Source organism: Lingula anatina, chromosome 5 (assembly GCF_051362555.1).
Source record: "Lingula anatina isolate TDL-2025a chromosome 5, LinAna3.0, whole genome shotgun sequence".
Lineage (NCBI taxonomy): Eukaryota > Metazoa > Brachiopoda > Lingulata > Lingulida > Lingulidae > Lingula > Lingula anatina.
Genome location: NC_141771.1, coordinates 3,431,565 through 3,448,764, shown reverse-complemented (window position 1 = coordinate 3,448,764; position 17,200 = coordinate 3,431,565). Strand labels below are relative to the sequence as shown.

The 17,200-nt window shown below is 36.9% G+C and overlaps 2 protein-coding genes across 4 annotated transcripts in view; both read left to right on the top strand.

Annotated features, from left to right (window-relative positions):
- Nucleotides 1–6,150: 6,150 nt before the first annotated feature.
- Nucleotides 6,151–7,758, top strand: LOC147761486 (uncharacterized). Its single transcript, XM_087013464.1, has 2 exons — nt 6,151–6,747; nt 7,528–7,758. The coding sequence occupies exons 1-2, from the start codon at nt 6,532–6,534 to the stop codon at nt 7,654–7,656; spliced, it is 345 nt and encodes a 114-aa protein (XP_086869590.1). The 5' UTR covers nt 6,151–6,531; the 3' UTR covers nt 7,657–7,758.
- A 7,048-nt stretch (nt 7,759–14,806) lies between these two features.
- The window catches only part of LOC106157555 (uncharacterized), a 30,953-nt gene continuing 28,559 nt past the window's right edge, over nt 14,807–17,200 (top strand). For all 3 annotated transcript variants that reach the window (XM_013533234.3, XM_087013460.1, XM_087013461.1), the window contains exons 1-3: nt 14,807–15,000; nt 15,985–16,212; nt 16,779–17,039. In XM_013533234.3, the coding sequence (XP_013388688.2) occupies nt 14,914–15,000; nt 15,985–16,212; nt 16,779–17,039 (576 nt within the window). In that variant the 5' untranslated portion in view covers nt 14,807–14,913. The remainder of the gene's footprint in view (nt 15,001–15,984; nt 16,213–16,778; nt 17,040–17,200) is intronic.

Genomic DNA, 17,200 nt, shown 5'->3' with positions numbered 1-17,200 from the left:
ATCAGATGTTTGAGTTAATTATGTTACAAGAGGGGCCCCTGAGGACGAGACTGCACTGTGCACTAAATGATAATCTCAGTTTCCAGTTAATACAGCGAGAATGACATCTGTTCTCTTAATTTCTGCTCAGGGCTTTCAATCCGATTATCTTTAATAATCAAGTTTTTTTGTTGCAATTGTTTTCCTAGTAATAATAAGCCTACTGTGAATCCTTAAAGAGGACTTAGCCCAGAAAAATGTTATCAGCAATTTTATCAATTAAGAGCCAAAAAAGCATCCGTCAGGTGAAAAAAGTCAGCTTCTATGTGATGCTGTGAAAACAATCTACCATTCTGGTTGAATTAAGAACAAAATGCAATCACTCTTCAGATAACTTGGTATCTTCCTAAACAATATTTTCAAGAAAGTGTTCTTCCCTTATTTAGTCAATAACCTACACTGATGTATTCCAGAGCAAAAGCTCCATGGCATAAGGACATTTTAAAAAGTCACCATCCTTTTCTCTTTGTCTCAATCGAAGTGTAATCCAGGTCTAAAAAGTTATTTTCCCAATAGTTGGCACTTATTCACTTTTCCAGTGCTGATGTTCTTGTTTTCCTTGAGAATACTGGAATTACATCCAAATAATGGTCTTCTGAGAGCACCTGGAGTGTCCTTGTCAATAAGTATATCTTTGATTCTCATTAATAACCCATGCTGCCCACATCATGTGTGTTTTAACTGGCACCAACTCATACTATACTGTACGGATGTGTAGGTCACAATGGAGTTCCTTTCTCTGTCTCTCCTTTTTTCCTTATGCCAAAATATGTCAGGAAAAATTCAAATTATTTTTTGTTAGTATTTACTAGAATTTCTTCTCGCTGATCTTCATACCAAACCAAAAGATAAATTCTAGAAATCAAGGACTTAATTTTGAAGCTTAAATCTGATTAATGAATTTCATAGCGGAATAAAAATTACTGTCCCAAGTTAAAGAGAGACATAAAAATTCTGGCTAAGTTAAACTGGAAATCAAAACCAGAGTGAATCACTGTATCTTTTGTCAATACATCCCTATAAGGAAATAGAGCCAACAGAAATAGTGTCGAATAAAACACCGTCACCACCCAGCTCTATGGTGACTGCAGAGACCCAAGTCTCTCTCTAATTAAACTCTACTCAAAAACCACACTTAAAACCAATCTTCTAGATCAGATCTGAATCCAATCAACAAACAATCCGTCAATATAACAGACCTGCAACACCTTTCTGTTCAGTTGTCATGCAACTTTTATTACCTTTGGTCATGAATTATTTGTGTTCCCACGTTATAATGATGTGTTATGTGCCTATTGAATGTGCCTGCAGAGATGTTGCTGCCGAGATAGGTTGCCGTTAGTGGATAAACCACCTTCCATTGTTTCCACATAAGTGTATTCACACAAGGCTTTAAAAAACTTATATTTTATTCAGACCATTAATACAAGCTTTTCTAAATATTCTGTCTGTTTTGTTTTGTGTATTTGCTACCAGTATTTACTGGGATGTGATATGATAAGGGAAAATATAAGGACAACACTGAAAGACAAAAGTGATTGAGAAAAATTGAAATTGTTTTTAAAAGATAGTGATATAAAAGATGTGTTTAAGTTCATTAAGGACATTTCACTACATTTCAAATGCATGAAAAAAATTTGATTGGAACCAGTATCTTTAAAGATTATGTTTAAAGAAATAAATGCTCCGATTACCTCAAATTATTTGCAATTACAAAGCAGTTATTTGACCACCTACAGCGAGATCTAAACCAGGTCCATGGGAAACATTAGTTCTAAACAATGACATCAAAATTTTCAGTCAGACACCTAGAGGCTATTCACACAGCACTTTTCAATGACTTTGCAGCATTTCAACCTTTAATATTCATACTTAGCATATATATGAATGATTATTATGATGTATTGTTGTTCTCATACAGGTTTCAAAGATGGGGCCGGTTTCACAAAGCAGTAGTTAGTTAGAACAACTAACTACTGAACTACCTCGCTAACGAGAAAACTTAGCGATTTTTGAGGGGTGTTTCACGAAGCAGTCGTTAACTCATCGCTAAGTTCAGTCGTAAAGTTCGGTCGTTAGTTCTCTCGTTACTCACCGTAGTCTCGAAACCGTCTGCCGGAAGTGGAACTCTTCCGTAAAAGTGTCACGAAAGCACTAACTCTCCAATTTTTGGTGGCTGGAAATGCATAAGAACGTCTGCTTTGAGGTCGTCGTAAAGGATCTCCACCACCTTTTTGCCCCTCTTTTTGTCACAGCTAGGCGCAACCTCTCGTAAATTGCATCATCGTGTGTATATTCTAATAGATTCTGCCTTTCATGAAAACGTCGTAGTCTACGTTGCCGTCTGGCGGTACGGATAGCAAGAAAAGTAGCCGCCATATTGGATACAAAGACAAACGACAGACAATGGTAACTAAGCAACCTTTTTATTTCACTCATTACGCATGCGTACGATGAAACTCTAGAGTTAGCGACTGGTCTGACCAGTCGTTAAATATCCAAGGCAACAACGAGACAATAACGAGCGAGAGAACTAGCGACTGCTTTGTGAAACGGCACTATAACTAGCGAGAGGCTAACTACCGATCGCTAACTAACTACTGCTTTGTGAAACCGGCCCCTGGACTCAAGTTGTCAACAATTATTCAGTACAGTTAAAACCGTGGCTAAAACTGAAAGAAAAATATTATAATAAAATAAGCTAATGTATGTTTACTTCATGACCATTGCCCTTAAGTGACAACCTTTAAGTGTAATTAAACAATTTAACTCAGATTGTCACCCATCCCTATAAGGGTCAATTCAATGTCACCTGTCTTGAAGGTAAGAGCTCTATCAACATTAAGGTACAAGTACCTTTTTATATCTGTGCTAAAGCAAGTGCTATGCAAACAGAAAGACATCACTCAGGTGACAGGTATTTCTCTGTGCTTATGTACATATTGGTTTTAATGACAGGAGGTTGACAGTGTACACTATGCCCTTTTGACTTTAGTACATTTGTAGCAAAAATGTATCAAATCAATAAAACAATGCCCAAGTATATTTACTAGTACCTATCTACCAGTAAGCCTCTTTTTTCATAACATGAAGACAAACATATAATAGAAAATTTTAATTGTCATTTAATAAAACCCATTTACATTTACTGTACATTACCTGCCACAACTTATTTGTTTAAAGATTCACCAATTAAATTTGCTCCTATTCTATCATTTTTTAAATCAGTTCTGGACACTTTCTACATGCACTTAGCATCTGTCATACAACACTGTGTAACTTGGACACCTTAAAACCAGATTTTTTAATATTTTGATATTCAAGTTAGGCTATGTTAATTACAACTTCAGCTTATGTCGTAATCAAGAATAAAATCCACTTCATAAGATGTGTCCAGAATAATGATCAATTGAATTAGTAGGTGACAAATTATGTTGAGTCTACTACATACACACATATATCTTCCAGTACAACAATGCACTAGAGCAGTCTCACCTCTCTCACCCTAGCTTTCCACCAAATATAGGGCCTCTAAATGAAGACCAGACCAACAATGTGTTGTTCATGTTTTCTCTCACAATACGTGATGCCATCGCTGCATTCAGACATGTATGCACTCACCATACCAGGGGCCCTCTGCTCTCATAGTAGAACTTTAGCCCAAAAATTGGTCTAAATGTTTCTAGGCAACATTTTGGTCCATTTCAGATCAAGCTAAAACCATAATACCTAGAGTTCACTGAGGTAAATAAGGAATTGGTCATTTTTAGCCTTGTTTTTCATGTTTTAAACACAACCGCAAAGATCCAACTTCTTGGTGAATTTATATGTAGCCAAAGAAGACTGCAATTCTCTCTAAGACTCTAGACCACTTTTCGACTAACATTTTTATTTGAAGTAGGACCTACTGAGCCTAGACCAAAATCACTCCACACAGCCTTATTTCAGTATCAGCCAATGTTCTTCCCAAGTCATCTGAGCAATGGGCAACAGGCAAGAAAACACTTCATGTACCTTAATGCCTTTTTTTGTCAAATGAATTATCTTAACTGAATGAGCTAAGTTTTCACAAACCAGAGTAAAAGAAAGATCAAGGCTGGCGGTCTACTAGCAAGTTATAGAATGAATTGTGACGGAGAAGATTTGAAAACGCAATATAAAAGCACAACCAGCTGGGAGAATTCTCACACAAGTTTTTAGCATCACTAGGTAAAAATTTCCTTGGTGCATTTTGAACTTTTTGCTATATATTCAGTGCCATAACTTAAATATAAGTTCAACTAATTGAACTTAAAACTTTCTTATACAGCATCTCTGAACACAACAAAACTTGGTGTGCTCAGCCTTACATCAAACTTGCATCTTCAAAAACTCACCTGATGTAGTTACTTTTCCTTTCCTTCTTTCAATTTCTAACATTTTGTATCATAACATGTATCATACATATAAGTCTCCTGAGAAAGCAACAGAGGTATGGAAGTTAAAAGTTAAAAGGGAGAGGGGTGGGGGTGGGTTGTAGATGAAAACTCACCTCTTTTTGTTGTTTTTCTAGTTCCTTCATGCGTATTTCCCTGGCCTCCGCTCTGGCCGCTCTCTTGGCCGCCAGCCTCTGCTCAGCCTGAATAAAAAAGAAAACACGAAAAAGATCAGAAAAAAAGATAAAGCAACTGATGTGAATACAATGAAAATGGTGTCTGAACTTGAGCAAAGACATTGGTTTATAAATACAAACGTGACACACCAACATGCTTAAAGGCAACAAAAAATTTTCTCACCATTCAAAGAGTAATATCTGTTTTACAAGGAAGACAGTGACAATTTTTATTATATGATTATACATATGTAGAACTATGTAATAACAATAACTATATCTGACCACTAAAAATTCTAAAATGCTTAAAGATACATTTTACTGGCATTCTTAATTTGGAATTCTGCAACAGGTTTGTAAAATACAGTATGAGATTTCAAATAGGACTTCACTCGATACACTTGTTTCAGTGCTGGTCCCTGAGAGCGAAAACTAATACCATCTTCTCCCACCATCCTCCTTCTCCTCTGATAGTATAAAGTTTCAATGTAACATATCCAAGGCCACAGGTTCCAAGCAGAACAAGCAGCCTCTCTGAGAGACCAGACTTGAGAAGTGTTTTCCAAATCCTCTCAGACATCTGGACAATGCGCACTTCATTTCATAGCAATGTGGTATTAAAGTGCTCTGCATTAAATTTCTACATAGAAAAGGGGCAATGTGTATTGTTCTTGGTGTATGCCAGACAAATGATCCACAATATCAAAATGTTCAAGTATTTGGACTGCATGTCAGACTCCTAGTGTATACTAGTAACAGTGAAAGGTGCACTATCTGTGTCTCAAAATCATATTATGATGTCTAAGTATCCTGCTAAGCTACTTATCTTTCTCAATTCAGAATATGATGAAACCCCTCAAAATTAGAGTACTGTACCTCATATCAATTTTTTTTTTTTTTTTTTTTTTTTTGTGTGTGTGTGTGTGTATGTATGTAGACAGACAGTCAGACATTTAAACAAATTATCTGTTGGAAATGGTATGAAACATATATAATGAATCAAAGTTCAGGGAAGGCTAGAGCAATGAATCTTGAAAACTAGTAAGAGAAAACTGCTTTTTTTTCTTTAAAAAATTTAGATTTGGCTCAGACATCCAGGATGCTCAGAAATCCAGGAAAAGATATCTAAGCAAAGAGGTAAACATTTTCCAACCATTAGTTATATAATGAAAGCACTGCCTCTTTCTATTCTATTGCAGGCATCTGATACAAAAATTCATAATTAAACCCTGACCTCTGACTAGTAAAGAGTTTTAAATCAGTCAAGAAAAGATCAAGCTCATATCTCTACCAATTTCAGTTACACGGGACAGAATAATCTCGTATTTCCCTCCCATAAATTACATACTGATTCCATAATGTCAGAAAAGAAAATCCACTCTCAGTACAACATAACTCAGCATGTCAGACATACAAGTACAGGGTTCTGCCGAGGCCGCGATTCTGCGAGATTCTCGCCAAAAAAATAAAATTCTCGCACAAAAATTACCAAAGATGCGAAAATTCTCGCATACAAACCGAGTGGGGGTGCTATCATTGTTCTTGAGATGATAAAAGACACATTGAGAGTGGCGTCTAAAATTGTTTATCTAAATAATCATCACCGGTATAAATTTCTTCGCATCGTCCGCTGCATTGACTTGTTAACACAGTGTAGCTAACGTCGTCATATTGCGACGTTTCCGATGTACCCTCGTAAAAGATCGTTTCAAGCAGCGTCGTCATTTGTTGTCGTAATATCAATAGTACCTCTTCATGACTACAGTCCAATCGGCAATCCTCGTGTGACTCCGCTGCACTAAAGTTAGTTGAGCGATTGAGCGGTTCTCTCATTTCGCGGGATAGTCAACCAATTATAGACGGCGTGACAGTGATATTCAGCCTGATGAAGCGTGGTTAAAATGGCGGATTCCTCGTCGAAAGCGAAAGTTAAAAAACAGAGATCGATTTTAAGCTTTATGCCAAAGTCTTCGGCAAGCGGTGAAAAATCAGGTCAGACTCCTGTTAATCCCCCCTCAGATGAATCCGTCTCTCCGCCTGACAAGTCTGAGAAAAGGAAGAAACAAATTTCTGAAGTTGCGACTCCAGATGAAACTGACAGTTCGTCGACGATAAAGGTATGTTCATTCCGTGGCATTTTTATTTTACGGTTTGGAAGGACACTTGACACTTCGTTTGAAAATGTGAAAGAAAGTAAAAAAAAAAAGGTAATAGGCCCGTTTTTGATACGTTTATTCCTCTATATGTGAGTATGAAAATTGAAAAAAAAAAAAAAACGTTAAAAAATGACGGGTCCCGTTTCTGATATGTTTATTCCTCCTACTTGAGTATGATAATATGAAAAAGAAGTTTAGGTCCGTTTTTGATGTTTATTCCTCCTATGTGAGTATGATAATATGAAAAAGAAGTTAAAAAAGTAAGGAGGCCCGTTTTTGACATGTTTATTCCTATCACTCTATAGTGTATATATATGTGTGTGTGTGAGAATAAAAATTTGAAAAAAAGGAAATGTTTAACTTTAATGAAGAAGTAAGGAGGCCTGTTTCTGATATGTTTATTCCGCTGTATATGTGTGTGAGGATACTAATTAGTAATTTGAAAAAAAAAAGTTAGGGCCTCCTAATCAAGGATATTTTCATAGAATGCACTCAACCAAATGTGTGACCTATATTTTTTTACCTTAGCCTTTATTTTAAAAAGTAGTCAATATTGTGAAAACGATAAATCAAAGATAAAAATGTCCTTCCCAAACACTATTATTCAATTTTTCCTGATAAAAGTGTTAATTAAGTCATGATTAATCATCAAAACCTAAAAATTATTTTGGATTGTGGTGTCTGGTTCCAGAAATTACAAGTTTGTAAGTAGGAAAAATTTTAACTTTTCTTTAATTTTAGGTCTGCAGACCAAATACCATCGAAGGGCCTGAAAGAAAGAAACCGAAAGTAGTGCCACAGAAATTTCAACACGATTGGTTAAGAGATTATTCTTGGCTCCGCTATGATAATGAGGCAGATGCTTTATAAAAAAATCATTTGCAACTGTATATACATACAGCCTATGTAAAGTTACTTTCAAAGTTGAATCAGTTCAGTTTGTGAACTTTAATAAAATACCAGTACAGACTAGCAGTGTATGTTTTTACGTAAAATATCATTTTTCCTGATCTCCCACTATTTCTCAAAATCTCCCCAACTTTTAAGCTCAGAGGGGAGAATTCTCCCCCCTTTTTTGAGACCTTGGCAGAACCCTGCAAGTACCTCAAATGACTCTTATGGAACCCACTGTATTACATAAAGACGGCAAATTCCTCATAACATGACATTACTGCCATCCAGAAACATATTTCCCACTGTCAAATCATCTCAAAAGCAAGTCAAGTTCGTTGTGTCATTAGGGGCAACACAACAAGGGCACTGTGTCAATCGCCCTGGCAAAATGTCACAGCGGAATAAAACAAACATATTGACAGTAAAAGCAGCTTGAGGTACATTTCCTCTCATCCTCCCCCTTTGGCCTACTATAACAACTAAAAAGCATGCTGTAATAACAAAGAGGTTGCATTTGAATGCGACAACAACAATGGCGGCGCAGCACTTAAATAGGATCAGGCGTTAAGGTGTTATGTCTTCCTGATATTAGAAGGCAATAAAGCATGCGTAGTCGGGGTTATATGTCAAGGAGGGCATACAATTTGTTTAACTGGAGCAAAAATGTTCATTTTGTCATGAGAAATTTATCAACTAGGGCCTGGTTCACAAAAGTACTAGTACTTGAGACCAAAATTGAAGTCAAACTTCCATTCAGGAGAAATCTGCAACTGTGGACTAAAATATTTTATAATCCATTTTTAGCTTGTTCTGTAATAGGAGATTCATTTCATTGGAGTTACCACAGACTTATCTAAATGAACTAAAATAAGTTCGGAACAATTTGTGGTTGCAAGTTCTTTTGAGACACGGGCAACTCAGGTGGTGATTTTCTTGCTCACTGACTTAAATAAGAGATGCGTGTGTAGAACAGGGCAAGGCAAAGACAGATTAGCCAATTCGTTCATTCAAAAACTGCCAAAATTGCATGTGTGGATTCAAAAGTTATTTATCATGTCCCACCTACCAGTACCCCCCTCCTACCCACTCAAAAAGGTTCCAAAAGTTGACATAGACTTTTTTACTACTTTTCAAATATTTAGGTTTGGATTTATTTTACTTGCTTTTCCTAAAGATCCTATTTCTACAATTGTTATCACTCTTAAATCTTCTTGCTTATATTGCTGGTGTTGATTTTCTTCTTCCTTCGGGACTTAAATAAAAGATGCGTGTAGAACAGGGAGGGGCAAAGCATAGATTGGCCAACGGTCGTCATTCCATATTCTGTTCTTTCATTCAAAAACTAGCAACAAAAGAAGGGAAGATACAAACCATGCTTAAAACCCAAAATTTCTGAAAATTTAAAATCAACATTGCTTTGATTGTCATCATACCTAAAGAGACCACACACAACAGGGAATTAGTGCACCTCTACAGACCTATGAAAACAGAAACATTCTCGCTGTTATAACATTACAAAATTCTACCAATCTTGTTTTGACCTGTTAGGTTATGATTTCACTGGGCTGGCAGGAAAATCACTGACCAGGACCAGCAGGCCAGTGGCTATTTCTGACTCCTATTACAAGGCAGTGTTCACACGGTGCAGTGCGAGTCTGTTCAACATACAGCCATCAACTTCAAAGCTAATGAATGCACTTGTGTGGCATCCACTGACGTATATGTCACAAAACTGTGTTCTTCAATAACAAGCAATCCTTGATGAGCCCAAAATATTATTCTGCAGCTAGTGACTGCTTGGGGGTGGGGGGGTTGGGGGGTGGGAGGTGAAGGGGGGGGGGGTGTAAACATTCTGACTTAGTTTCTATGCCATCTCTCAAGTTCATTTAACTTGGTGTGTAAAGGTGCACTTTCTTCTGAAAAAGACCTCTCCTCTTTGAAAACTGCTTGCGGCAGGCCTGTTGTGTGAATCCCACACCAGACAGCTGAATTCTGCGCCTAAAAACAACTCCCAGCAAGAGATTGATTTATTAATATCTCCATCCCAGCTTGCTCTCAGCCCGTTGTCTACCTGGTGAAGGACAGGTACACATTCATCAAGGAATTAACTAAGGACAGGTGAAAAGGATCATAGGGAAAAATACACATGCAGGTAATTTCTGTATGCCAGGGATCTAGGATGTCTACGTCTATAGTAATTCAAGATGTCATTGATAAGATCTTCTTGTTTGCTGAGATCCCCCTCCCTTCTTACAGATGTTTAAGAAACCAGAAAAAGTCAATTAACTCACGTGCTAACTTGCATAGTATTAAATAGCAAAAATATCATTTTTTGCATTTGGAAAATACCCAATATCAATAAATAAATAATGTATGAAAACATTGTCAACTGCAAGATTTTAAATAATTCTTATAAAAACAAGTTTGTTCTTTTTCATTTGCTTGACAGTACAATTTCACATTCTTTAAAGGAACAATTCTCTCAATAAAAGAAAGTATTCTTGTTAATATTGAAAATGCCTGAAAACATCATATTTTCCTTTTACTCATCCTTCCAATTAACTTCCTGCATCAGTTCACCTATGTTATCATGATCTGATTTTACCTATCATGATGAGTTATTGCCAAAAAATGTTTTAAATCAGGTTAAATCAAAAGCCTCGTTATAATAAAGATACACCCATAATAACTCCAAGTGTACTTTTATGTTTGACCTAGATCAGACCCCACCTTATACACAAGGTTAAGTGGAGTATCGGGTGAAAATCAGACCTCTCCTGGCAACAGAAACTGTCTATTTACCAAGTTTATTAACAGGGTACTCCAATAGTAAGCCTAAAAATATGCCCCTTAAACTTTCTGACTTTTGTGAAACTACAATTATGACATATTTGTTTTAAACTTGAAGTAAAATTTTATACTACTCCATACCATAAATAATTTTCTTGGTTTACTGAAATAAAAATCTCACAGAAAACAATTACTAGTACATGCAAAAATATATGCACATGTGTGTGTGTGTGCAGGACATGCATGCCTGTGGAAAAAAAAAGAGAGAGAGAGAAATATTGATCCTTGGGCAAAAAGTAAGGTCATAGATTATTAAACCAAATCAGCCTTGCCTCATCCAAACCCCTGTTTACAAGCATGTTGCCCCTCCTCTGTACCTATATGCACTCTAAGCTATTTGAAGTTGTAAATGTCAAGATGATGTTAACCAGTCACTTTGATCCTATCTACTCCATATATCTGCCAGACTATACAACTTCACATTGACTTCTGTCCTAAAAGCAGGTCAATCAGACACATGGACACTTTCCAATTCTCCCCCCCCCCTCCACCACCTTGCTCTCACACACAATAAATTTATGAACAGAGAAAACCCTTCTTTCACTATTTTGACTAATGGTACACTTTGATTTTAATATCTTGGCTTATATGTTATGACTGAGAATAAGACTATACAATTTTTTTTCAAATTCATTTAGCCTTTATAAGTTTATTCAAAAGGGCATAAGTCTCAAAGATTTTGCGATTACCCAGGTCCCCCCCCCCCCCCCCCCCCCCCCCGTCTGTGTGTATGGCATGATATTGACCAGTTGGCAGTTCCTTCATCCTAATCAGCCCTCCCCCCCCCTTCCCCACAAATCATTCAGGCCACAAATCCACAACAATCGACTACTAGTTCAGGTAGCTGGAACTAATGATTTGCCATGTTACTTTTTGAGGATTCCCCCCCCCCCCCTCTGTTATGTGTATGGCCTAATTTTGACCAGTGGGCAGTCTCTTCAATCTAACCAGCTTCTCATCATTCAGGGTACAATTAACCCCAGACCTAACCAGGTCAACACAGTGACCATCCCACTAAACTGATGTACCACATGAATAGCTTCTTGATAACATGCCCATTAGCATGTGAATGCAAGATCATATATTTTGGTTTGATCATATGTGTATGTCTTTTCAAATGAAGATATTAGGCTGCCAAACAAATCATGCAAATGGTCATGATAATGATATACATATTTTATAAATCTCCTTTGCTTAGCACACTGTATTAGGGGTGTTTACAATGCAAAAGAATATTTTTTTGTCATTCTAATCATACCATATAAAATGTTTTCAAAGGAAATGGAGGTGGGGCTGCAGGGTTTTCCCCAGAGAGCTGTCCAGATGTCATTTGGATGACCATTAGCCTTAAAAGATGGCCCAAATTTCCAAAGACATCTGGATGGCTTACAAAACTTTTGGATTGGTTGGTTGGGCCTGCTTGGGTTGGACTCCCAGTGAGTAAATCAATGACCAAACCCTGCTGAAAACCCAGTGTGGATGACTATGTTTAGTTCAGTTTGCCCATCTACAAGAATAGAAAATCCAAAGGCGTTCACTTCTCAGGTGTAGACTCTAACCTTGAACTGAGAGGACCCAAGTGCTGACTGTGAACTGGTGCAGAAATATTACTTGTAATTTCAAGGAAAAATATCCCATTTTCTTTTTCAAACATAACATTCAGGCATTTCAAAAAAGTGTACCTTCTAACACAAAACTAACATCTTCTCAAAACATTTAAATTACCATTTTTTTCTGTAAAAATTCAGTAATTCACAGTGTTCAAATTTATTCAGTAATTACCGTATCTTCCCGACCATGATGCTACCAGGGTTCTGTTCTTCTTGAAGGTTTTACCAGACAGGTGAAGAACAGGGGCAACTTTTAATAGCAGGTACTCAAAATAGCTCATCTCAGTACTTCTAGCACTTTAAAGTCTGAAATGCTCTGGTTATCTGGTGTGCTTTAATCCCTGTATTATCTGGGAGTTGGTCTCTCTTTTATCAACCATTGAATTTTTATTGGTTCAAGCATATTTTTGTAAAATATATTACCCAACCATTTTTTTACAGGAATCATTAAGATTGTATTTCTAGTGTTCGTGGAGATTTTGATCTTTTTTAAAAATAGATTCGGTGTATGTTATTTAGTTTTAAAAATATAAACAAAAAATTATTATGGATGAATGTCAAAACTGCCTCCTCTCCATAGCATCCAATGAGTGTCTGAATAGAAATGTTATTTCTGTTTATTTTTCACACACAATAATCTGTACATTTTATATATTAATTCCCCCCCCCTCTCTCTCTCTATCTAAAATTTTTAGTTTCCAGAAAGTCTGTCTGTACAAGGAACCCCATATTTCCTAGAAAGCCGCTTAAGTGCAATAAGAGCATCCATTCCAAAGATCTATTTATAGTAGCACTGAAGGAAATTGCTAGCAATGTGTTATTATACATTACATCTTAATAAGTACTGCAGTGCTTTTGCCAATGCACTAAGTGCTTAAATTTTCCATCTTCACTGATTTTCCCTGTAAATTACATGAATAGTAGCAATAATTTATTCAGCTAACAAACACATTTTTCATGAAAGGCAATATCTCTGATCAGTATTTAGGCATACTAGTTTAAATATTAAAACTACACATAAAACAAACCACAAACATTGGATTTTATTGGAGCTCTTACAAGGGAAATATAAGGGTCTTTTAAAGAGCAGCTTATCAACAAGATTGCTGTGATCATATGTTCAACATTTGAGAAAGTAATCATGAACCACTGGGTAAGGATAGATGGGGAGACAGAGAGTCATAATAGCCAAACAACCATTTCCAGTCTTCAAAAATATCAAAATATACACATGCACAGACATCAGTGAACTATTAAATCCACCCAAATTTCTTTTCAAAATTATCCCCCCACTTGTTGGCTTTATGGTTTCCGTGAAATAATTGATAAGCCCAGATTTATAGCCTGACCCATTTAACAGGAGAATGTCTCCAATGAAAAGCTCTGTCACATCTCTCCATTATCAGCCAGTGTGTATTCCTGACCTATCAACTAGTCATTACCCATCAGTCAGCAAACACACTCTTGTGTAGTCAGCTATGAGAAAGGCTGAAAGTGATTGCAGATATTTGGAGACAATAACAAATGGTCTTAGCTTTGTGACATCCAGACAAGTGTGTGTGTGTGTACATATGCGTGCGTGCACAAGTATGTGCGTGCATGTGCACCTGTGTAGTATGTGTGTGTTTGTATGTGTATGTGTGAGAGACAGAAAGAGGCTAGAAAGCTACCATATCAACAGAAAATTAACCCTTTGCATTTTGTATTATTTTCCCATATGGATACAGCAGCTGCAGCTAAAATAAGCTGGAATAATAATATGTACATGACTGCCTACGCTTCTTAGTAAGTTCACATAATAATATTCGCACAGTCCTTTATTTGGTGACATTAATTTCAAAAGCAGCTGCCTACCCTGACAGCTAATGCTACATGTTTGGCACTGCCAATAATGAATGTGTTTGCTTGAACATGTGTGTGTGTGCATGCGCATCTGAAAGCATATTTGTTTGATGTGTGCTTGAAAGGCGGGGACGGGAGGGGGGGGGGGGGAAGTAGACTGACCAAGTTTTAAAATGTTTTAAAACCTCTTTCACTTATTGTCAGTTTGTTAGCCCATGTCGTTTCCAATAACATTGCACTCAAAAATGTTATGAATAAAATACCTGCATATATGACATCATCCGCCTATAGTATTAACATTTATTATCATAAACACTTAAGTGTCATTCACACAATTGAATAAGGGACATCAGACACCACACAATAATTTACCTCTCTGGCGATTGTGTTGAGAGCTGCATCTTCGGCTGAATATTTCGCCTGTCCCCGTCGCCGACCACTGCTCGGCGTTCCCGAAAAATTAGAAGTCGACATATCCACCTGGTTAGTGAATCAGACCGAACATGAAATGATCTCAAGTATCTATCCGAGAAGTTATTTTTGGAATGACTTGCCGACTCAATAAACTATGACAACTTTACGTGTTATGAGCGACTGACTGAGCTTTGAGATGAGCTGAAAAACAGTTTCCTTGGCTGCAAATATCCTCTTCGTGATATTGTATAAAGGCCACATTCAGCAGTGTTTTGACTGGTGTAAAAAGTTGGGAAACTTCTAAATCCACTCCCTCTCTTCCCGATTGCATTCCACCATGATGGCTAACCTAGAAAGACCCGGATATACGACCTAATTTGAAATCGACAATCTACTGCGCATGCTTGAAACGTGTCACGCATGCGTACATCGTGCGAAATCGGCAATATGGAGGTCAGAAGTAGCTGACGCTCTTACAAGTGGCGAAATTTTCCGGTATCCTGGTCACGTTTAAATAATGTTTAAAAAACTGAAACAGAAGATTAAAGAGGGAGTTGAAAACTCTCCGGTGAAGAATTTTGCGGACAACTTTGCACAAGCTGTTGTAAGTATCAACATATATGGTCAATATGCTGAGATCTACCAGTCAAGTCATGTTGCACTGAAACTGTCAGTGACAGAGGCACAATGACCGCGTTTTTTTACGTAAGAGTAAGTTCATTCCGTATGCGCATTAAGAATATTGTATTAAGCGCATATTCCCATGATCATGGGATGATTTAACCGTTTGGCATACACTGATAAATGCTAGTTGTGGTCCCCGTCATGTCACCCAGTTTATGTGAATCTGTCTTCCTGTTTGTGTTCTATTATTTATTGGTTCACATACGCCCACTTATTTCTCCCCCCCCCCTCCGCCAAGCTTTCTTCCACAATAGTATAGTTTATTTGTGTTTTGCTTTTCATGCTGTTGAATTTGATTAGGACTAGATTCAATCATTTTGTTAGTTATTTCATTAGCAACTTTATCTCAACATTTGTTTATGAGTGGTTATTGGTTATTTTTAGGACTCTGATGGTGGTGGTGGGGGGGGTGTTAAAGTCACATTGCATAAAAGCTATCATGTGCAATTTTTATTTTGGGCAATTGATTGATAGTAGCCATCAGAACCCAGTATTTATCAAGTGGAGGAGTTTACTATATATTAGTTATCAAATTACTGTAAATGCACAAAATATGTGGTTCTATCACCCTCAGAAATGCTCACTGTTAAAGTGCTAAAATTCTATTATGGAAATTATTGATGAAAGACAGAAAGTTCTGATGTTCTAAAGTTTAATTTACTGCAATAAGAGAGGTTACTTACTTTGCTAGATGGGTTTTCTCATGTCCTTAGCCCCTTTGCAAATTCGGGTTTATGTCCAAAGAAAACTTTGCAGAAAGAGCTTGTGGAATTCATATATAGATATACATTAAGTGCCATTGAGACTACAGGAAAATGCCCAAAGCTTGTTCTTGAAAGGTATCACTCCTGTCACTGAAATAATCAATTTGAAACTTATTTATAATCATGATATTTTTTGTCAGAGCCCCGATCATAAACCCAGTGAAGGAGCCACAGCCAATGACAGTGCATCTGGTACGCAGTCTCCAACACCAGAGGGTGCTGCCAAGGATGCAGGAGAAGCCAAAGTAGGAGTTTTGGTGGACATTGCAGATGGGGGTTCTGGAGACAATGGTATGGTGGAAGTGCCCCTGGAGTCTCCCAATCACGGGACTATGGAGAATAGTGTGCTCTCAGAGAGCAAGTTGGAGGTAATTTCTTTGGAGAAGGAAGTTTGATACTTTTAGCAAAAAGTTTAGTTGAAACCTATTGACTTTGATTACAAAGTTTAAGAATTGATTTCAGGATATTTTTTTGTCATGTAATAGTGGGTCTTGAAATCTCAATTACATATGATTGTTTCAAAGAACAATCTCAAAAATGAACAAGCAATACCTGGTATGGATGCATCAGTGCATGAAAGGATGCCATTACAAGTAGATATGTTGTATATACAGTAGTAATCATAGGCCTATATTGACCATAAAATTATTCACCAAATTAAGATGCTTTTGACTGAAGTCTCAACTTGAAAAAACAGACTTTAAAAGAATTAATTTTATTTCACCATTGAAACATTCAGTTAGATTTAGTGACTTAGTAGATTAACCCAAGTAATCTTTACAAGAATTTAGTAGTCTACAATGTTGATTTTTTCTCTTGAAATAGAGAGTTAAGTGAAATAAGAACTAAAAAAGCCAAGATCCAAATACCAGCAGAATTTAAGTTGATATTTAGAAACATACTCGGTTTTAATGAAATTCATGTCAATTTTCAGGAAATGATAACAGCAGAGGTGCCAGAGTCTCCAGTCGTGCGCTCCCGCCATTCTTCCATGAGCTCAAACGTCAGTGAAAGCCCCTTGTTTCCGCCGCTGGATCTTTCCCATCGCCAATACGTTCCACCCTCCGACATTGAGAGTGAGTTTGAAGAGACTCCTCAGCAGCACAACCTAAGTCATGTCTCCAAGGAAGAACTGTTCCAGAAACTGTTGAAGGTAGAGAAGAGGATGGTACGCTACAAGACCAAGTTTACTCAGGTATGAATTATATGTAATTATAATGCTAATGATATTATGTTTTATTTTTTAAATACAACCAAAACATTGACATTTAACATTTATATTGTAAATTTTGTTAAATGTTGAATATTATTAAACTTTATTTGAAATTAGATAAAAAAATATTTCATGTCTTTGGC